This window comes from Linepithema humile, chromosome 1, assembly GCF_040581485.1.
Source record: "Linepithema humile isolate Giens D197 chromosome 1, Lhum_UNIL_v1.0, whole genome shotgun sequence".
NCBI lineage: Eukaryota > Metazoa > Arthropoda > Insecta > Hymenoptera > Formicidae > Linepithema > Linepithema humile.
Window position 1 is genome coordinate 13,757,225 of NC_090128.1, and position 24,084 is coordinate 13,781,308.

General features: G+C 30.0%; 1 protein-coding gene and 2 long non-coding RNA genes across 4 annotated transcripts; 2 read left to right on the plus strand and 1 right to left on the minus strand.

The window, feature by feature from the left end:
- The first annotated feature begins 2,314 nt into the window (after positions 1–2,314).
- On the plus strand, positions 2,315–3,745 carry LOC136997961 (uncharacterized). The gene is made up of 2 exons (XR_010888508.1): positions 2,315–2,755; positions 2,858–3,745. It is a non-coding gene; the product is annotated as an uncharacterized lncRNA (long non-coding RNA).
- Positions 3,746–4,557: 812 nt separating this feature from the next.
- LOC136997963 (uncharacterized) lies at positions 4,558–5,214 on the minus strand. The gene is made up of 2 exons (XR_010888510.1): positions 5,074–5,214; positions 4,558–4,972 (listed from the first exon to the last, which is right to left on the minus strand). It is a non-coding gene; the product is annotated as an uncharacterized lncRNA (long non-coding RNA).
- A 733-nt stretch (positions 5,215–5,947) lies between these two features.
- On the plus strand, positions 5,948–14,266 carry LOC136997959 (uncharacterized). Of its 2 annotated transcripts, XM_067349531.1 has the most exons (9): positions 5,948–7,175; positions 7,256–7,435; positions 8,029–8,149; positions 10,328–10,620; positions 11,243–11,561; positions 11,947–12,091; positions 12,209–12,363; positions 12,504–12,710; positions 13,821–14,266. In XM_067349531.1, exons 5-9 carry the CDS (start codon positions 11,303–11,305, stop codon positions 13,901–13,903), a joined length of 849 nt encoding a protein of 282 aa, XP_067205632.1. In that variant the 5' UTR covers positions 5,948–7,175; positions 7,256–7,435; positions 8,029–8,149; positions 10,328–10,620; positions 11,243–11,302; the 3' UTR covers positions 13,904–14,266. The 2 variants fall into 2 exon arrangements, with proteins under 2 accessions (XP_067205632.1, XP_067205640.1); XM_067349539.1 differs by lacking the exons at positions 5,948–7,175; positions 7,256–7,435; positions 8,029–8,149 and adding an exon at positions 8,631–9,613.
- Positions 14,267–24,084: the final 9,818 nt, after the last annotated feature.

Below are 24,084 nucleotides of genomic sequence, written 5' to 3' on the forward strand. Positions count from 1 at the left end.
GTGAAAAAAATATATCAGTTAAATCTTTCATATCGCAGAAATAATGTCAATATTCTCAGTTCTCAATTAATATGTACTTTTAAATTAAATTATTATAAAGTAACTTATTAAAGTTTTAAATATATAAACCTTCCATTAAAAATGAATAATGAAAATAAAAAATAAACAATATTTCTTTAAAGATGCAGCAAAATATTAATTATAATTTTTGCACATACAAATTCTTTATAAGTGAAATTTATATTGTATTGTACTATTGAGTAATTACAGAATCACATTATTTTTAATTTTTTTATATTTAATTAACCATGTTAACAAAAGCAATAAGTAACAGGTTAATAAAATATTTCATGTTGATGAATAGTTGATGAATTTAATCAACAAGAGAAAATTGCATAAAAGAAACATACTGTGTCTGTGAATATGTACATGTCTACTTTAAACATATTGATATGCATCAAATATAAAGTTCTTCATGCTACGGATACTCTATTACTTACTATGATAATCAAACAGGCAAACAGGCAAACAGGCAAAATATGTTAGATAAAAACGATACTCTCCTTGCAAAAAATATTTTAGTATATTTTATATTTTAATTGCTACTTGGAGATACAACACGAGCACGATAGTTACGACAAAAGCGGTATTACGACGACAGTATTTCAGGCATATAACGACACGAGCGTAGGATAGATTAAAAGTTACATACCGCGAAAAAATCGCGAGAATCGAGCAATAAAAACAGTACACATGTACTGCTTTTATCAAATACTATACCAGCACAATTGTTATAACAAAAGCGGTATTACAACAAGAGCGTTTCAGACACATAACCACACGAGCATGATATAAAGTTATGTACCGAAATCGAACCGGAAAAACATCGCGAGAATGTTTCTGCACGCGTACGCCGTATTTATCGGATACAATATTAGCATGTTTTAACAAAAGCGATTTTACGACAAAAGCACATCAAACACTTAACGACACGCGCACAGGTAGAAAACTGTAGACAGGGTGAGAAGAAGCGCGGGAACGTGTATGCGCATGCACGGTTTATTACGGGTGCGTTCCACTTAACGCCCGCAACGACCGCGACCACGACTGCAAAATTGCGCGTTCCACTGGCCTAGTTTACACCGATTGTTTAGTACGCGTAGCAAATACTAAATCTGCTTCTCCGATAGGTATAAATCGTTTAGTGTAAAATTTACACCAATCAAAGAAGCTGATTTAGTGCTTGGTCCGCGTACTAAATAATCGGTGTAAACTAAGCCAATAGCTCGCAAATGTCGCAAGCGAAAATTTTAGTGGAACGCATTAGACGACCACGGCATCTTCTGATAAATTTACTTCTATAACTGTGTCGCTTTCAGTATTGTAAAAAAGAATTATTTGCGACGACATTGTCAAACACTGTCAAACACCACGAACATTCTAGTTTAAAAACACGCGCGAAAATAGCTAAGATTACGACGACCCACGTTTGAACCACGGACGTCGTGAGCTCGACGCGGTCGCAATGACGTCATCTATGACGTTTCAAGCGTGACCACAAAGTATTATAAAGCAATGAAATTAACATGTAGTTTACTGTAGCAGCGCCAAGTTTTTTTGCGTTTTTTAATAAATATCTTTTTATTTTGATTAAATTTTTTATATTTTTTTATTTTTTAATTAAATATTTTTATTTTTTAAATATTTTAGTCCCACTTGGTGCCATTTCCTGATATCATATTTTTTTGTAGAAAGTATATATAATAGCTTTTTTGAAAATTTTATTTAATATATACAAGTTTTTTTTTAAAGGTTTTAATATATCTCTTGATAATATATATGACAGGTTTTTTTGAAAAGTTTAATATATACGACAATTTTTTGAAAGATAAAACAATACGGTTTTGTTTTAGTTGTGACAAGATTAGAAGTTACGTACCGCGGAAAAATCGCGAAAATCGAGCACATTGTATGTACTGCATTTATCACATACAAGGCGAGCACGGTAGTTATAAGAAAAGCGGTATTACGACTAGAACATTTCAGGCACATATATCGCAAACAAATATTGCTTCTTCCTAATTGGTCAATTCCCAATCTTCAATCTTCAATCTCAATCTTCAATGCGTCGTCTGATACGGGCTTTATGGAAGTATTGTAAATTGATTAGCTATTGCGTTGTCTTTTGCCGCGCGGCAAGCGTTGTCGTTTTGTGTGCAAGAGTCAATAAATATGGTTTGTTCGTATCGCGTGCCCCAACATGTTCCTACTTACTTAAATGCGCTTCTATTTATTTGTTCAATCAATTGAAACGCGTTAATCAATTAGAAGCGGGTAAGAGCGTGTTAAAGCATGTAAGAACATTCCGACGCAAACAAACCTAAAAGATGTGGCTTTGTGGTTTGCTACAACAATAATATAACGCAAAAATGATGATTTCTTAGCAAGGGGAGAATAAAGTATAAACTATTTACTAATGCAGCCAATTCAGCCAAAAAGAACAGACCTTATGAAATTGGCCATGCAACGCATGGTCTATATATTATTACGTCTATGGGTTACGTATTCCCGAGTCCAGAATCTAGAATATGACATTGTTGTAGCATGTGTTGTATATTGCTTCTGTAGTATTTTCGCTTCTGTAGTATTTTCGCTTCTGTAGTATTTTCGCTCGTCGTTTTCGCTTTTGTTGTTTAATTTTCATTTTGTTTTATATATTGGTTGTCAGATATGTCATTTTATGGCTTAAAACAACGTAGGTACTTTATATTATTCATAAAATTTTATATTTTATAACACATTATATAGTATATTGATTAATATTATTTCATAAAATAATACACCAAAAATGTTTCAGAAAATGTGCAGAAAGCTTGTCGAAAACCCAATTGCGATGATTTGGATTGTGGCTTTGTTCACTCATATAAATATTGTTATGAATACCAAAATACAAAGTGTTCTAGACAGAATTGCCCGTACCTACATTGCACCAGCGTCGAGCAATTTCGATACACAGTGACGGGTAAAGCAACAGACAATTTAAAAAGAGAAGTTGGCCGAACGTTACAAAGCGTGAACATATGCGGCGATTTAAAAAAAAATGTATGTAAACAAGCGATTTGTAATCGTCGACATATTCGTCCTGATACACAGCCGCTTGAGTGTCCGATATGTCGAGAAACAATTACAATGAAAACTTTTGGTGCTGCGACGTGCGGACATATATTTTGTTACAACTGTGCCTTACAATTTATAAGTAATGACGAAAAAATAATTATACAATGTCCAATGTGTAGGTTACATGTAACGTACAGAGAATTTATATAAACTTTAAGTACATTCTTTTATTGCTATTATTTTCTTACTATTTACTATTAACATTTTTGTTTACTTCTACTATTTACTTACTTTACTTGTTTGTATTTTTATTACATTTTCTTTCTTTTACTTTACAATCTTTATCTTATTTTACCAATTATACCTATTATTTACATGTATTCATCTATTGCATTTAATCGACTAGTTCTTATATAATATTTATTTCATATTAAATTTTTCACTATCTAAATACTTAAATTGGCTCTTTGTTTCTTATTGCACTCCTATTTCCTTCTACTTCTATTCTGTATGTTACCCTTACTCTTTCTCTTTCTTAAAATTCCTCTTCTTATCCTCTTCTTATCCTAATTCTATTGTTTTGTCTTTAATTTTTCCTTTTTTTCTTTTTCTTTCCATTTTAGCCTATTTAGAATCTTTCCCTTTACCTTATCTAACTCATCACTCCAAACCAAGTAAGAGACTGACTATGAAATTTAGGCGAAAATCAAAGGTAAGACATAAGAATGTGTTCTATGTACACTGAAGAAGAATAAAAATTAATCTGAAACAGATTATATTGATACACAGATTAGGAAGTGAACAAAAAGCAAAAGTAACCTTGCGATAACTCTGGAAGTTTTTTATTTCTTTATACGATGAAATTTTATTATTTTTTTCATACTCACATAATGTAACTTTAACTCTTATGTTATGCATTTAACTAAACATTGAAGAAATTATTCTTTATTGTTATCTAATTCTGTATTTCTTTATCTAGAACCATAACAATAAGATGCTTTTTGCATATTTCAAATATCTTGTTTCGTAAATATTAAATTTGAATACAAAGATTTAGACGTAAAGTTTTTATAAGATTTGTGCAGTATCAAAAAACTTATGCTTTGAATATACAAAACATCTTTTGAATAGATATAATATATATTACTGTATTGTATTCTTAATTTTTATATTAAATAATACAAAGAAAATAATACAATAAGAAAAAAATAGTTTAGATATGATATGTAGAACATATATTCTCAATATTATATACTATATTTCTTTTAAATATTTAATTTGTGCAAATAACTGTTTCTTACATAAACAGTATATACAAAGTACATAAACGCAAAAAAAGGACAAAAATAGTATTGATAAAAGATTATACTTGAAGTTCATATAAATTTTTTGTACTTTACGTGTAGCTCACATATTCGACATTTTATGCTAATTCCTTCCTCATCAGGACTTATAAATTGTAAGGCACAGTTATAACAAAATATATGTCCGCAAGTCGCCGCACCAAAAGTTTTTGTTACAATTGTTTCTTGACATATCGGACACTCAAGCTGCTGTGTATTATGACGAATATGTCGACGATTACAAATCGCTCGTTTACATAAATTTTTTTTGAAATCGCCGCATATGTTCACACTTTGTAACGTTCGGCCAACTTCTCTTTTTAGATTGTCTGTCGCTTTACCCGTCACTGTGTATCGAAATTGCTCAATGCTAGTGCAATGTAGGTACGGGCAATTCTGTCTGGGACACTTTGTATTTTGGTATTCATAACAGTATTTATATGAGTGAACAAAGCCACAATTCAAATCAGCGCAATTCGGTTTTGGACAGAAAGCTTTCTGCAAGACATTTTCTGAAAAATTTTTGGTGTATTATTTTATGAAGTAACATAAATCACTATATAATGTGTTATAAAATATAAAATTTTATGAATAATATAAAAGCTATAATTACCTTGTTTTAAGCCATAAAATGACATATCTAACACCTAATATATAAAACAAAATAAAAATAAAATATATTTCCGAAATATTCTCACAATATTTGCACAAAAGCAAAAAAACGACAATAATTAATAACGAAAACAATAAGAGCGAAAACAACAAAAGCGAAAACGACAAGAGCGAAAATGTTATATCAACAATATGCAACATACGCTACAATATGTCATATTCCGGTAGCACCATAGACGTAATATAGACCACGCGTTGCATGGCCAATTTTATAAGTTTGTTCTTTTTGGCTGAATTGGCTGCATCAGTACACAGTTAATAATTTTTTTCTCTTCTTGCTAAAGGCCATTGCACGTAAAAAAATTTTAGCATTATCCGTAAGAAATAAACGAATCGACCAATCATAGTGAGCAATAACGCGAGCGCAATCTTAATTGCTCAGTGTGATTGGTTGATTTGCTTATTTTTTACGATTAATACTAAAACCTTTTTTGTGTGCAATAACCTTTGAGAAATCATCATTTTTGCGTTATATTATTGTTGCAGCAAACTACGAAGAGCCATCTTTTAGGTTTGTTCGCATCGCAATGTTTTTACATGCTCTAACACGCTCTTACCCGCTTCCAATTGGTTAACGCGTTCCAATTGATTGAACAAACAAATTAAAGCGCATTTGAGCGAGTAAAAACATGTTGGGGCACGCGATACGAACAAACGATATTTATTGACTTTTGCACACAAAACGGCAACGCTTGCCGCGCGACAAAAGACAAAGCGATAGCTAATCAATTTACAATATTTCCATAAGAGCGATTATCACGGTTCGGTTATCACGTCGCTTCTTGCTGCACAGCAAGCGTTAGAGCTTATCCAGACAAACTTACATTGTCGCATAAACATATGCATAAGAAAATTGATTGGTCCATTTCCTTATGCATTTGCTTATGGACCAATCAATTTCCTTATGCATATGTTTATGCGACTATGCAAGTTTGTCTGGATAGGCCTTTACTGCGTCCTGTGTGCAAAAGCTATATTTCTGCTTTCAATAAAATATCATTTATTTGCTACTATAGTGAAACTTAGCAGTTTCCTATAACATTGACATAACTCAAATATAATGATTTCTTAGCAAAGGGAGAAAAAAAGTATAAACTGTGTATTAATACAACCAGTTCTGCCAAAGGAACAGACTTTAAGTGCATGTCAGACTAAAGATTAAAAAATTGTGATTATGAATTGGAGATTGTAATTTGATTAATTAGTATAAAGCAACCTAATACTGTTATACAGGGTGTCCCAGACTTACCGTATCACCCGTTAATGGCAGATTCCTGAGGTCATTTGGAGACGAAAATCTTAATACCAAAATGTCGAGGCTACTATAGTATTTGAATGGGAAAGGCTTAAAGTTTACCAATCAGCTTGTCAGAATTTCGCGCGCTCAGGGACATCGCATCTCGAAAGAACCCTTGCACAACACTTTATTCAATACGTTTTATTTATTTTACTCAGCTCTTATTATTTCTTTATACTAATTGGCTAAATTACAATTTCTAATTCGCAATTTCAATCTTCTAATCTTTAGTCTGATACGGGCTTTATGAAATCGACCATGCAACGCGTGGTCTATATATTATAATGTTCATAGTACTATCGGCATGCAACTTTGGTATAGGTTATATTTGCTTGTGTCGTACATTTCGCTATTGTCGTTATTTTCTGTCTATTATTATTTTTGCTATTGTCGTTCTTTTATTCCAAAAATATAAGTTTTAATTGCAAAAATGATTTGTCGTGATTATATGATACGCGTGTGTTATAGAAAGCCTTGTAAAATGTATCATAAAATCATAGCCTGTAATAACGAATCATGCAACGGCAATAGAGTGTGCAAATTTGTACATCTAATGGAAGATGAAATAATTGAAATTAATAATAATATACGACCGTTTCGTGAAACGGTGTACAATGAAATGAAACGTTTAGCTTTCATTTTAAGAGAATCTTATCCTACAGAATTAAGAGTACACACCTGCTCATTATATATGCTGGGAGAGTGTGTGTGGCCGTGCTTATCATGCGGAACAATTTCCAACAACAGTAAGTCTTCTTTAACTGTTTAAAAATTTTAATTATTAATTTAAATTATTATGATAAATTAAACGTATTTTTAATTTCAGTAAATACTCCCCCAGTATGTAGCAAATGTTACATAATATTAAATGGGGATATAGAAGCATTGAATTGTGGCCATGTATATTGCAAGTATTGCATGGAACGACTGCAATTTCGCATAGATGGTGCCTTGCCAGCATATAATTGCGTAAAATGTCATATGTGGGAAATGTTTATCACGTTATGTAAGTATGAAGAAAATAAATTTCTCTTTATCTCTATTTTTAACAACGTATCGCTAATTTGCAACAACAGTGACTCAACAATTTGTCACAACAGTGATATAATTAAGAAGTAATGATTTTCCAGAAAATAAGTTTCAATGTTACAATTTATTATAATTTTTATATTACAGTGAAGCAACTTTCTCATAGAGATATTTAATATTTCACTTTTGTTCTACTAGTAACAAGCAAAATCTGTTCTTTTCTATATAAGTGACTCAAAGTTAGCAAATTTTGAATTATGTCATTGTTGCAGCAAATGAGCGATATATGAAAAATGGAATTGGAAGCTTATGCTTTTTGTATATCTTGAAAAAATTTTTTTTGCTATATATATATTCATCATATGTTAAAAAAATGTTAAACTTGTACTTATGTTCTGTACATTGCCAAAGAGTATTTCAATTTTAAAAAAAATATTCATTTTTAACATTTTTTAAATAGATTATGTTAAAAGCAACACATTTAATTTTATTTTTATTATTTTATTTAAGAAAATCTATTTTAAAAAGTATAAATTTATATATTCTAATAAAGATAAAATATGTTTACAGATGGAACAGAAGGAACAATTTAAACATAGAAGAAAAGATGGAAATATTTATATTTACTTTTATATTTGGTATATAACGCATTTAATCAAATATTAAAAATTATTTCTTATTAAGGGAAAAAGTTAGTAAAAACATACCGTATCTATAAGACTGACTTAAAAACGCATTATCTGCATAGCTTTTTCGAAATTCTTTTGGGCGTATATATAACAAAAAAAATGAGCCGGCATCTCGATGTTATAATAATTTAACAACCAATGTAGGACTAGCTTTGCAGTACATTGGTCGCATTTAGCAGAATCAACAGTTGAAACACAGTAATCAGTAAACATTATTTGTGATTGCAATATACTATTTGATATACAACTGTTATATCTGCTAAATGTGACTAATAATATTGAAAAATGAATATCGGTCTAAGCATGTAATCAGTGATGCCAATTCGAGCTCGCTGGTACCATGGGTATCCCCTCCACTACGGTACCAATGGTACCAGCGAGCTCGAATTGGCATCACTGCATGTAATAAATGCGTATATGAGCATGCACGCTAATTTCCCACTTTTCTTTGTGCGCAAGCCGCAAGAGGGGAGAACCTTCGGAGCCACGCCATATTTGTGCGCTTTTTGCCATGCCATGTACCATGGGCGCGTTCAGCAGAACATGGTTGCGTTCCGTTTCGCACATTATGCGCACGAATTACATAGAAAACGTTCCGTTTCACTCAATGCGCGCATGAACAGCGCTTAGAATTCCCTAGATTCCCACCACCTGCAGCGCATAATACACGCATCAGCTACCTCAAGTTTGAGTTGCAGCAGCTTATGCGTTCCATGCGATTGCGTAATTGCATATGGCGATTGATAGCGATATTATAAAAAGTGTCAAAATAGGAAGAGTCATAATGGAAGAGTCATTGATCGAATTCCCAGTCTTCATTGAAGAAACGCAGAGTATCATTACATTTATTGTGGAATCCATTTTGATTTTCCGCTTCTAATGCGTTCAATATCGTTCCGTTTCAAAGCATGTATCATGCGCATAATGAAACAAAACGCAGCCAATGCGCTAAGCATTAGCGATGCGAACGATGCGTGCTATGCGCAAAACGGAACGCAACCCAAATCGCTTGGTAGCAATCGAACGTGATTGGCTCTTACTTTTAGAACCAACAAATCAACGTTAAGTGATGACTAGACGACAATTCAGCAGTTGTTCTGCTGAACGCGGTCAATCTTCCACGAGCTCGTGTTGTTACATGTCTGATGTGCTTTTGTCGTAAAATCGCTTTTGTTATAACGTGCCAACGTTGTATCTGATAAATGCAGCGTATGCGTGCATGTTTCTTGCGATGTTTTTCCGCGGTACATAACCTTAAATCTATATTATATATTATATATATATTATGCTCGCGTATGTCGTTATATGTGCTTGAGATGCTCTTGTCGTAATACCGCTTTTGTTATAATTACCGTGCTCGTGTTGTAACTCTAAGTTACAGAAGAATATCAAATATACCGAAATATTTTTTTACATTGTTCTTATCCAAGCGTATTTTTGCCTGTTGTCAACATTCCGTTACAAATGTAAGTAAAATAGTACTTAAAGGAAAAATTTTTTACTTGCTATGTATTAATGTATTCAATTCTAGTTTGAAGTATCACGTACATATTCATAAACAATAACTTTTTCTTAAGAAATTAGTTTTGCCGTTATATATATTTATTTATATGAAATATTTAATCAGCATATGGCTAATTTCAGTTTAATATAGCTTGCTAAGCATAAAACAGATTCTGAATAAATTGCAAAATATTATAGATAATATTCGATAATAGTCGAATATTATTCTATATACTGTAATGTAAATTCAGCTTATGTGGAAAGAAGTTATGCTATTCCAAATTTTATTATATTTTATGTATTGTACTATACTTTTAAAAGAAAATAGCTTATTTTGTAATTTTAATGAAAAAACTATGTGTTAATTTTGAAAATAAATAGTAACACTTAATAGTTTTTGCATTTAAAAAATACATATTAATTGAGTACAGAGCATCTGTATATAGTGTGAGTGAAGTATTGTTTATATCTATGAGTGCATTTAAGGAGATGCTTATTAATAGTAGTACAGATATGTATGCCATAAATGAATTCTGTGACATTCTAAGAATTTGTGAGAAATGCTTATGTATAGCAAAACTGTTAGTAATTTCAATATAACATTATTATCCAGCAATTTCTAATTCTACTTTTTTAAATTATATTATTAATTTTAACGTTTTTTAATTATTTTTTAGATGGAGGAAATAAATGGGAGGAAATCTGGTACAATAATTTACGTTTATGATGATTATACTTATAACAAGGATTCTCGTAATCCAAATATTTTGAGATGTAATACTCGTCGATCTACGAATTGTTTTGGTACCCTTAAAGTTGATAAAGATGGCAAAATACATTTAGTTCAAGATCATACTCATGTTCCAATAAAATGGAAAGTAAGGCATTTTATCATGAAACAGGAAATGCTGCAACTTTGTCGAGATACATCTTTACCATTGAAAGAAATATTTGATAGTGTCTGCAGAAAGTAAGTATTTTTCAAGTTTTAGTATATTTTTCAGAACATTATATATATATATATATATATATATATATATATATATATAAATAGTGTGTGTGCGTGTGCGTGCGTGCGTGCGCGAGTGCGCGCGCGCGCGCGCATGTGTGTGTGTGTGTGTGTGTGTGTGTGTGTGTGTGTGCACGCGCGCGCACTACTTTGTTTATAAAATTTGCACAAAATTACTTTAACTTGATTCTTATTTTAACACTCTTTCTTAATTTTGTGTTATTTGCATAATAATTTTTTTTTTAATTTAACAAATTTTGCAGAATTTAATGGATTAATTAAAATATCTGCTAACATTTCTTGAACAATATTTTAGTTTTATTACTTTATTTTTAATAAATTTATATATGAATCTGAATTTAACATCTATTTTAGATGTTTGACTAGTACTCTATTTTTAATGCTATTGCATTGTGATTGTCTATATGTTTATATATATATATATATATATATAATATTATTTACATATTATAATCTTAATCTCAATAAGTAAAATAATAATCTAATAAATTTAATATAAAATATACAATACACATAAAACTCATTAACATTTCTAATAAAATTAAAATTAAACAATTTTCAGGCAATATTACGCAAGTGGCGACAATTAGGATTAACCAACGCTCCAAAAACCTTAATATTAATGGCAATGGCAATTCCATTAATACCGCATATCAGATTTCAAGAAGCGTTCACAATATTACAACGTATTGCTGATAACATATGTGATAATCATCCTGCTGTGTTGCGGTTTATGTCGTATATCCGTAATATATGGCTTGATATATCTACAAAAGTTTCAGTTTACAACTGTCCTGTGCGAACTAACAATTTCGTAGAAAGCTTCCATAATACAGCATCAAAACATTTTGGTAGACATACAAGCATCTGGATATTTATAGGTACGTTATTTCTTTTATCACTTTTATATCTAGTAAAACAAAGGATTTTATTCTTTACGATTGATTTTTCTATATTTGTTCACTTATCTTTTTTTCTTTAAAAACATATTTGTTTCATTTTCAGTGCAAAACAATTTAGTTATAAAGAACAAATTTATACAGTAATTATATATAAGTATTTTATAAATAAATGAATAAATAATATATCATAATAATAAATAATTTAATATGTATTTATATAATAATAAATAATGTAATATATAGAGCGACAGGTCTTTAACAATCATCAATGATAGATTAATATTTTTATTAGAGAATTAATTATTTATTAATAACATTTATACTTTTTAAGAGAACGTTAAAAGGCAGATTTATTTTTATATAGATAATTTGAAGAAACTGATCATTACTCAGCAAATTGATTTTGGTCGCGCAAAAAATAATCTTCAAGTACGACGCTCTAATCTTAAAATTAGCAAAAAAAGAAATGATTTTATACTCCAAAAACAAGAAGATCTGAGACAAAATAGGTATTATCTATTATACAATATATCTTATCATACATTGTTAGAAATATAAGTATGTAAACTTTAAAAATTTTTAGATATTGTTTAATTGTAATAAAAAAATTTATTCTTTTTTTTCAGGATTGCTCTGACGGAATTTTTAAAATCTTTTCATCAATTTACCGAGACTCAACAATATCTTATTGATGCAACTTCCTCATCTGTAATGCATAACAATGAAGTAGATGACATTTGCGGCGATTTGTTATCAGAATTATCTATTCAACATGATAAAGGTGAAAATATAGATTTATTTCTGTTTTAATACATTATACTGTTATACATTATACATACTTATTTTTTTTGTTTTAATACATTTATATTCCATTTTTATGACTCTATTTTCTTTGATTTCTTTCTCTTTTTCTCTATCTAGAATTTAACAAAAGTGATAATACTGATTCAAGCAATACACATAAAAATACACATCGTCGACCACGGCGAAGAAGGACGCGTTTTCCACCAGAAAACAGTACATCAGTTGAAACTGGGTCTGAAGGGGATCATAATCCCACGATTCGTGAGACTTCAATGCCTGAAAGTGAAGGCATGCCAACAAAAGTGACAGAATGTCATTTACACGGTAAATAGATGAAAATTTTTTGTTTTAAAATATATTTCGTATAAAATTAGATGATACAGTTGATAAATATTAATTATGATCATTTTTCAAAGTTATTATTATTTTTTAAATAAAATTAGTTTATTTTATATAATATTTTTAATATTTTCCAAAAGAGCACCGATACTTTATGTACTCCCTCCTGTGTGTACATTTTTACATAAATTATATATATATATATATATATATATATATATATATATATATATATATATACACTCACCCGAAAAAAAAGCGGTACACTGAAAATGTGGGAAAAATTCATCAAATTTCAACTGACGATAACTTCGTAAATAATAAAGATAGAAAGTTCTATAAAATATGGAAATGAAGCTAAAAATCTCTACTTTAAGAATCAATTTATTTCAATGTTGCAAAATAAATTTATTGAAAATGGCGGATGACAAAGCGCGAGCATGCAAAATTGAAAAATAATGGTTCGAGTTTGCGACGGTGCACGGTATAAACAAAAAATTGTAGCTTATTGGGATCAAAAGCGTACGAAAGTACAGAGTCTCCTCTTTAAAATGCTTTTTTATGCATCTTGATACGATGATTTTTCGCCGAGAGATTCGCATTTGAAGTAAGAATCTGCCTTTTTCTTCAAATGCGAATCTCTCGGCGAAAAATCATCGTATCAAGATGCATAAAAAAGCATTTTAAAGAGGAGACTGTACTTTCGTACGCTTTTGATCCCAATAAGCTACAATTTTTTGTTTATACCGTGCACCGTCGCAAACTCGAACCATTATTTTTCAATTTTGCATGCTCGCGCTTTGTCATCCGCCATTTTCAATAAATTTATTTTGCAACATTGAAATAAATTGATTCTTAAAGTAGAGATTTTTAGCTTCATTTCTATATTTTATAGAACTTTCTATCTTTATTATTTACGAAGTTATCGTCAGTTGAAATTTGATGAATTTTTCCCACATTTTCAGTGTACCGCTTTTTTTTCGGGTGAGTGTATATATATATATATATATATATGCGCGCGCGTATATATATATGTATGTCACGTATAGCACGTATTATTTTGTGTGTATATATTTTATGTATTATATATTTCAGATGTCGCCGAAAATATACTCATAGTTCCGGAGGATGATAACGGATTTTGGAATATGACAAATGATTTAGATAATATTGTATAATATTACTCTATAGAGCAGCCTTCATCAAATTTCAACGATGATCACACAGCTTTAAGAAATGAAGTACCGCAGGGAATTTGCATTATATGCTTTGATTCGAAAGCAAATCAAGTAATCGTACCATGCGGTCACATGTGTATGTGTGCCCGTTGTGTTAATACTTTAACAAATATGCATGAAAAAAAATGTCCAATTTGCAAGAAACAAATTGCAAGTGTCGTTAAAGTCATTTTGTCATAAATATTTTTTTTATTTACTTAAGAGCTAACCTAGCTCTTAAGTAAATGTCGCACACGCATTTCTTCTCAACTTTGTTATAAGTAACAAATTACTTTTTTTTGTGCAATTTTCATATTCTTTAATATGGAAAAAAAGATAATATATAAAAAATATTTTGTTTGGATTATATATTATATGATGTACGTTATATTCTGTATTGCAATAAAATAAGATGTAAGCTAAAATTGTGTTTCCACTGATTATTTTATGCATGTAGTTCCAATTATTCTTAATATTATATAAGCTATTGTAATATATAATATTAAATAAAATACTAGTGTGTAAGCGTTTTATCTTGCAGTTACACTTTCTTTTCTTTATGTGGATAATTGATGTTCAATTCAGGCTGGATTATATTAATGTTATTTTGGCTTTAAGCTAAACTCGAATATGTCTATCTTTTTTTTATTTTGACAGAAAGGTAGAGATAAAGGAACATGGAAGATAAAGATATTTAGCCACACTTAAATCCAAGATAATGCAACTTGGTATTAATTCATAAACAAGTACAGCTAAAGGTTGTGCTTTTTTATACATTTTTATGCAATTTTTATACATTTTATTATCAATAAAAATTTATACATACTATATTCATAATTATATTTTTACTTTATCATATTCTGAACTAATAGTTTAAAACATTGTCATGTGAACTTTATGTTCACTAACAGATTGGGAACAAGATCTATTTTGACCAAATTATTTCATACAGTGCTGTGGTACGTGCTTCGCATAAAATTAACATTACCGCTATAACCTACAAAATATATAAATGTTTTAATCGTTTAGTTTTTTAATTAGAATTATTCTTACTCTTTAGAAAATACTTACTCTGTCCATATGATGACCATGTAGACAAGCCTTTATAGCATACCATTATACCAATATAATCATTTATACTATTATTTTAGTTCTGTCAATCAGTTCCAGGTCAGGACGGTCAGGTCAGCCTGTGTCCGATTGCGCCTGTGTCTGATTGCAACTGTGTCCGATTGCATCTGTGTCTGATTGCAACTGTGTCCGATTGCATCTGTGTCAGATTGCATCTGTGTCAGATTGCAACTGTGTCCGTTCTAACTTGTGTCCAATTGCCACTGTGTCCGATTGGGAAAAATTCCGGTGTCCGTTCGCTTATGTGCGCAAACGGGACACTCCCATGCCGCGTAGGTCCGTGTGTACGCATTTGTTTGTAGTGGTGACTCACTACACTGACGTGTGGTCTGTGTACGTGTGTCATCGGAAGTTTGTAAACAAACGATGCTTGCGCTTGTTTCCTCGACTGAAATTTCGTTGCAAGGCTGCAATATAATGTCCGAGAAAACATAAGCGTATACAAGGTGTCAAATAAATACAAACTAAATATGACAAAATAATAAATGAAAAATATACATATAATACTATATATATCACTGAAGAAAAATGTCATATACTTTTCTTATTTTTATCCTTATGTAGTAAATACTAAATAACTAATTAATCAATTAATTAATATATACATATACACATATATTCAATAAATAGTTATCTTTATTTTGTATTTTATATGATAATGACTGAAATAATGGAAGTATATATCATTTCAGTTATATAAAATACAAAATAAAGATAACTATATTCAATATGTATATGTATGTATTCAATAATTAATTAACTTATTTATTTATTTTGTATTAATTACATAAGAATAAATTTAGAAAAAGCATATAACATATTTTTCCAATTAGATATATAGTATTATACATACATTTTTCAAATAAAATATTTTTATCATATCTAACTTATATCTATTAGACACCTTGTATAAGTCTATTTTGTCTCGTATGTACATCATTCAGCCATACGCTAGAATTTTAATTGCGAGAAAAAAGGTTAAATGACCTTATAAATTATCTGATAAAATATAAACAGACCACACGTGCAGTAAATTGCTAGCTAAAATAAATACGTATTTCTTCAAATCTGTCAGCTGACGTTAGATCGCCTATGACAATATTTCTTAAAATCTGCCAGTTCACGAATAAATCGTCTTTGGCTCTCCTTTTTCTAAACGGTCAGCTGACGTTAGATCGCCTCTGACAATATTTATTAAAAATTGTTAGCTGACGTTAGATCATTTCTGACAATATTTCTTACAATTTGCCAATCCACGAATAAATCGCCTTTAGCTTTCTTTTTTCTAAACTGTCAGCTGACGTTAGATCGCCTCTGGCTATATTTATTAAAAATTGTCAGCTCACGATAGATCGCCTATGACAATATTTCTTAAAATCTGCCAGTTCACGAATAAATCGTCTTTGGCGCTCTTTTTTCTAAACGGTCAACTGACGTTAGATCGCCTCTGACAATATTTATTAAAAATTGTTAGCTGACGTTAGATCATTTCTGACAATATTTCTTACAATTTGCCAGTCCACGAATAAATCGCCTTTAGCTCTCTTTTTTCTAAACTGTCAGCTGACGTTAGATCGCCTCTGGCTATATTTATTAAAAATTGTCAGCTCACGATAGATCGCCTATGACAATATTTCTTAAAATCTGCCAGTCCACGAATAAATCGCCTTTAGCTCTCTTTTTTCTAAACTGTTAGCTGACGTTAGATCGCCTCTGGCTATATTTATTAAAAATTGTCAGCTCACGATAGATCGCCTATGACAATATTTCTTAAAATCTGCCAGTCCACGAATAAATCGCCTTTAGCTCTCTTTTTTCTAAACTGTTAGCTGACGTTAGATCGCCTCTGGCTATATTTATTAAAAATTGTCAGCTCACGATAGATCGCCTATGACAATATTTCTTAAAATCTGCCAGTTCACGAATAAATCGTCTTTGGCGCTCTTTTTTCTAAACGGTCAGCTGACGTTAGATCGCCTTTGACAATATTTATTAAAAATTGTTAGCTGACGTTAGATCATTTCTGACAATATTTCTTACAATTTGCCAGTCCACGAATAAATCGCCTTTAGCTCTCTTTTTTCTAAACTGTCAGCTGACGTTAGATCGCCTCTGGCTATATTTATTAAAAATTGTCAGCTCACGATAGATCGCCTATGACAATATTTCTTAAAATCTGCCAGTCCACGAATAAATCGCCTTTAGCTCTCTTTTTTCTAAACTGTTAGCTGACGTTAGATCGCCTCTGGCTATATTTATTAAAAATTGTCAGCTCACGATAGATCGCCTATGACAATATTTCTTAAAATCTGCCAGTCCACGAATAAATCGCCTTTAGCTCTCTTTTTTCTAAACTGTTAGCTGACGTTAGATCGCCTCTGGCTATATTTATTAAAAATTGTCAGTTCACGATAGATCGCCTATGACAATATTTCTTAAAATCTGCCAGTTCACGAATTAGTAAATCGTCTTTGGCGCTCTTTTTTCTAAACGGTCAGCTGACGTTAGATCGCCTCTGACAATATTTATTAAAAATTGTTAGCTGACGTTAGATCATTTCTGACAATATTTCTTACAATTTGCCAGTCCACGAATAAATCGCCTTTAGCTCTCTTTTTTCTAAACTGTCAGCTGACGTTAGATCGCCTCTGGCTATATTTATTAAAAATTGTCAGCTCACGATAGATCGCCTATGACAATATTTCTTAAAATCTGCCAGTCCACGAATAAATCGCCTTTAGCTCTCTTTTTTCTAAACTGTTAGCTGACGTTAGATCGCCTCTGGCTATATTTATTAAAAATTGTCAGCTCACGATAGATCGCCTATGACAATATTTCTTAAAATCTGCCAGTTCACGAATAAATCGTCTTTGGCGCTCTTTTTTCTAAACGGTCAGCTGACGTTAGATCGCCTTTGACAATATTTATTAAAAATTGTTAGCTGACGTTAGATCATTTCTGACAATATTTCTTACAATTTGCCAGTCCACGAATAAATCGCCTTTAGCTCTCTTTTTTCTAAACTGTCAGCTGACGTTAGATCGCCTCTGGCTATATTTATTAAAAATTGTCAGCTCACGATAGATCGCCTATGACAATATTTCTTAAAATCTGCCAGTCCACGAATAAATCGCCTTTAGCTCTCTTTTTTCTAAACTGTTAGCTGACGTTAGATCGCCTCTGGCTATATTTATTAAAAATTGTCAGCTCACGATAGATCGCCTATGACAATATTTCTTAAAATCTGCCAGTCCACGAATAAATCGCCTTTAGCTCTCTTTTTTCTAAACTGTTAGCTGACGTTAGATCGCCTCTGGCTATATTTATTAAAAATTGTCAGTTCACGATAGATCGCCTATGACAATATTTCTTAAAATCTGCCAGTTCACGAATAAATCGTCTTTGGCGCTCTTTTTTCTAAACGGTCAGCTGACGTTAGATCGCCTCTGACTATATTTATTTAAAATTGTCAGCTCACAATAGATCGCCTCTGACTATATTTCTTACAATTTGCCAGTTCACGAATAAATCGCCTTTAGCTGTCTTTTTTCTAAACGGTCAGCTGACGTTAGATTGCCTCTGACTATATTTATTAAAAATTGTTAGCTGACGTTAGATCGCCTCTGGCTTGTCTTATTCTATATTGCCAGTCTACAAGAAAGCCGCCTCTGGCTTGAAGACAAGAATAAGAATTTTCTAATGCCAGTCCACGAGAAAACCGCCTCTGGCTTGAAGACAAGAATAAGAATTTTCTAATGCCAGTCCACGAGAAAACCGCCTCTGGCTTGTCTTATTCTATATTGCCAGTCCACGAGAAAACCGCCTCTGGCTTGTCTTATTCTATATTGCCAGTCTACAAAAAAGCCGCCTCTGGCTTGAAGACAAGAATAAGAATTTTCTAATGCCAGTCCACGAGAAAACCGCCTCTGGCTTGTCTTATTCTTTATTGTAAGATATTTTTATTACGTCATATGCTCTATGTATATATATAATGTATATTATATGCTCCATATTATCTATATTCATATCAAAATATCTTTCTAAGAAATTGACATCATTTTGTATACTTTTTTTACAATAAATGTATGATATATGCCATATTTTTTATTTCTAAAGCATGAAATATAAAGATATTTTTATTTTTTTGTGTCTATTATTTGTAAAATAATCTTGATAAAAGAAACAACATTAATTTTGCGACTTGCAATAATCTGTTTTATTATATGCTTCTTTTAAATACTTACAATTAGCCTTATTTTATGTGATTAACTTGGTATTTAAAATACGTATCAAAATCGAAAATGTATTTGTATTACAGTAGAAACGAAACATTCTTGTCTTACAACAGAGAGAAATGGCAAAATATAATATTGTCTAAAGTACAGTCTAATAAAAACTGTTAAAATTGAACATTTTATAAAACCACTGTGATTCATGAAAAATCAGAACTATTATTTAAAAAATATAAACATATTTCGACTGTGTGTTTTAAACTGCACCACACATTCAAAATTCACAGAATAAAATTATTTCTGCAAAGTTGTGTATAATGTCAGTGGAAGAGTGATTTATTTGTTATTAAATATACATGATATTTTATCATTCCTCTCTGGTGTAAGACTACAATGTTTTTTTTCTACTGAACTAGAAATTAATTTTACATTTTGATGTGTATTTTAGATACCAAGGTAAACGCATAAAATAAGGCTAATTGTAAGTATTTAAAAGAAGTATATATTGAAACAGATTATTGCAAGTCACAAAATTAATGTTTTTTTTATCCAAATTTTTTTACAAGTGATACATACAAGAAACTAAAAATACCTTTATATTTCATGCTTTATAAATAAGTTATATGACATATACATTTATTATAAAAATATATACAATATACAAAATAATATTAACTGTTTACATAGATACTTTGATGTGAATATACATAATATGGAGCACATAATATATATAATATAAACACATGAAGCACATGAATAAAAGTATTTTACAGAAATTAGAATATGAATGTATGTAACTAAATAATATAAATATTTGCAAAAATGTTGCAAAATTTATGTATAATACATACACTTTTTTATCCTTCAGAGTGCCTTCAACCCATTTTTTTCAGCCGGGTTTTGTAGTACATAACACAAACACACACACACACACGCACAACTAACACACATAACTAACCTAAAAGATTCTGCATATGACAGATAGCACTGAGAACTGTATAGCGCCTCTATCCCAAAATCGCGGAACTAATCTATAGCTCTTTTTCACCATTTTCTTCTATATTGCACGCATGTTTTGCATAAATCTGGAAAAGTATGGCATTTTGAAAATAAATCTCTAAGCTCTATTTTTTTGGTTTTCCATTATTGTTTCATACGCTCTTCTTCGGCACACACTCTTGTTTTGCAGATTAAAGCAGTATAATTTTGATATAAAAGATATAATTCTTTGAGGTGACATTGTCGATAAATTTTCAAAAATTTTTTTTATTTTTTGGTTTAAATTTCACTATCCACCGAAAGATTAGCATGTGCACTTTACTTACACCAAAGGATTTGTAATTCTATCAAAGCAATAAAAAATGCCATACTTTCCAGAAAATTAAAAGTTCGGTCGGTAACAATATGACTTCAGCATCCTCTTAAGAAGAAATAAGTAGAAAAAGGAAAAGACGTTTAGAAAAAGTATGTATATAAATAAATAAATAAATGTAAAAAATTTTAAAAATAATGTAAAAAAAAATATTATACATAAGTCAAATCAATGAAATTAATCTACATTGATGATTTAATTTTATACAAATAACAATCTCCATTTGAGAGATCGACTTTGAGAGATATTTGCAATTACTCGATGATATTTGTTAAAATTTATTTCTTTAAAATTTCAAGTACTTAATTATATTATTTAAAAATTAAAAAAAAATAAATTTTAACAAATATCATCTAGCAATTGTAAATATCTCTCAAAGTCGATCTTTCAAATGGAGATTGTTGTTTGTATGAAATTAAATCATCAATGTACTTCAATTTCATACAAATAACAATCTCTATTTGAGAGATCGACTTTGAAAGATATTCGCAATTGCTCGATGATATCTGTTAAAATTAATTTCTCTAAACATTTTGAATAATGTATGTATAAATAATAACAAGAAGATAGCAAATAATTTCAGCATTAATGATTTTGTGCTTTGATTTATGTATAATATTTTTTTTTACATTGGCTGGATAGCTTAATATTATAGCTTAAAACGGTTTCAGTATTAAAATTGTAAATAGAGTAACAAATTATAATTATTAGCTCAATATTAAGTTATCCAGGCAATGTAAGAAAAATATTATACATAAGTCAAAGCACAAAATCATTAATGCTGAAATTATTTGCTATCTTTTTGTTATTATTTATACATACATTATTAAAAAATTTTAGAAAAATTAATTTTGACAAATATCATCGAGCAATTACGAATATCTTTCAAAGTCGATCTCTCAAATGGAGATTGTTATTTGTATGAAATTAAAGTACATTGATGATTTAATTTTATATACAAATAACAATCTCCATTTGAGAAATCGACTTTGAGAGATATTTGCAATTGCTCGATGATATTTGTTAAAATTTATTTCTTTAAAGTTTTTAAATAATGTAATTATGTACTTGAAATTTAAAAGAAATAAATTTTAACAAATATCATCGAGCAATTGCGAATATCTTTCAAAGTCGATCTCTCAAATGGAGATTGTTATTTGTATGAAATTAAATCATCAATGTACTTTAATTTTATACCAAAAATTAATAAAAAATATTTACTTGAATCAAATAAATATTTACTTGATTTTAATAAATATTTACTTTAATCAAAGAAATATTTACTTAAGTCAAAAAAATATTTATTTGGTTCTAATAAATATTTGCTTGATGTTAATAAATATTTATTTAAATCAAGAAAATATTTACTTGTATCAAATAAATATCTACTTGATTCTAATGAATATTTACTTGAATCAAAAAAATTCTTTATTTTAATTAAAAAAATATTTACTTAAATAAAAAAATATTTACTAAAATTTAATAAATATTTACTTAATTCTAATAAATATTGGTTTGATTCTAATAAACATTTACTTGATTCTAATAATTATTTATTTGAATTAAATAAATATTATAAAAGAAAAGTCAATCTTGGGCCATAATAATAAAAAATTATTAAAAAATAGATTGGCTATATTGACCCAGAGCCGGGTGTTAGATGCTCAAAAAATAATAAGTAACTAAAATGTCAATTCAAACGTTTCGGCACATTTATTTCGGCCATCTTCAGTGATAATATCAAAATAAGTAAACAAACGTTACAGAGGAAACATGAAATAATAAAACAAGTATGTTCCGCAAGGCTAACGCATATCGGTTGAAAAATTTTGAACGCTCGTTGTAAAATAAAATATAAAAAGTAAATTAAAATAATAATAAATTAGTATCGCAAACGCAAAGTCATCGTATAAGAAATGCAGGTTAGAAGATCTTACTTGAGTGTCCATGATATAATAAAATGTAGAAGTAAATGTGTCTTCAAATTCGAACCAATTATAAATCAATGTGTTCTAATATGCGACATGCACAGCAACGCTCTGAAGACATTTTTCTTTTTGCTACCCTTTCCTTATGTTTAACGGATTGCAAAAAAATGAGAAGCCGACGAGTGATCGGTCAATCTATGAGAAATATGAATAAAAGAAATAAAATAGAGACTATTATAAAAATGTGAAACGAATTTAACCCAACACATGAATGGAAAGACGTTAGTCACATAATTTGCAAGAAAACAGAGCAACATTTACCTTTGATCATAATATCAGTTGAATATAAGAAAGTCCAAAGATTACAAAGTTTGATAAAATGTTTTGGTGTCCCATTAGAAAGTTGAAGTCCTTAAGGATAGAATAAAACTTTGATATGTCCATTCGGATATATGTCAGGTGAATGAATGATGAAATTGAAATGAGCAAAGATTTTGGTAGAAGGACAAGGGGCCGATCTATTAGAGGAAAAGGGGAAGGGAAGTAAGGAATATGGAAGAGGGGAGAAAAGGAGGGGGATCTGGAAAGAGTCTAAGAGGAGGGAAATTTGCGAAGGATGGGTAGGTAAGAGTTAGGAAGGAAATCCGTGTCACTTTGTTTATTAAGGCTATTCTGTTGTTTTTTTATGTGTAACATTTCTGAAATTAACCTTTTGCTATAAGATGGTTCTCTATCTAAAACCTCGATTTGATCCCATTCAAAATCATGATTGTGTTCTAATCTATGGCTCGAAATGGTAGAAGGAGAACCAGATCTTTTATTAATGTCACTGCGATGCTCTTTGATTCTAGTTCGAAGTTGTCTCTTTGTTTGGCCTACATAAGAGGCATCACAATCATGACACAAAATTTTATAAACAACTCCGCTTTGTTGCATAGGATCAAGAAAGTCTTTGCCAGTTTTTATAAATTTGTCTAATCGGTTATTACAATAGTAGGCAGTATTAAAATTGTATTTTTTAGAAATGGACGTAAGTTTTTCGGAAATATTGTTGACATATGGGATTATAAAAAATTTGGTTCCTCTCTCTTTAAATTGAGATGTATTATTTTTATTATTATGTAGTAAGAATTGAATCCTTTTATTAATAGTAGAAAAAATAAATTCTAAAGGGTAGCAATTATTTAGCAAAATCGAAATTGTGTGTTTTAAATTTTTTTGCTGAAATTTAGGATGTGATAGTCGAAAAATTGGCCTGGAATTTTTTAATCACACATACATTATATGTATGTATATATACCAACGCTTCTTCTAGCTTCAGAAACATTTTTTATAGGTTGATCATCTACTTCCTCTTTTACTATTCTTTTTTCTCAGAATCAAAATCAGCCTATGAAAAGTGTTTCCAAAGCTGGAAAAAGCGTTAGCATAAGTGCATTGTACAGAAAGGGAACTATTTTTAAGAAGATCGTATAGAAT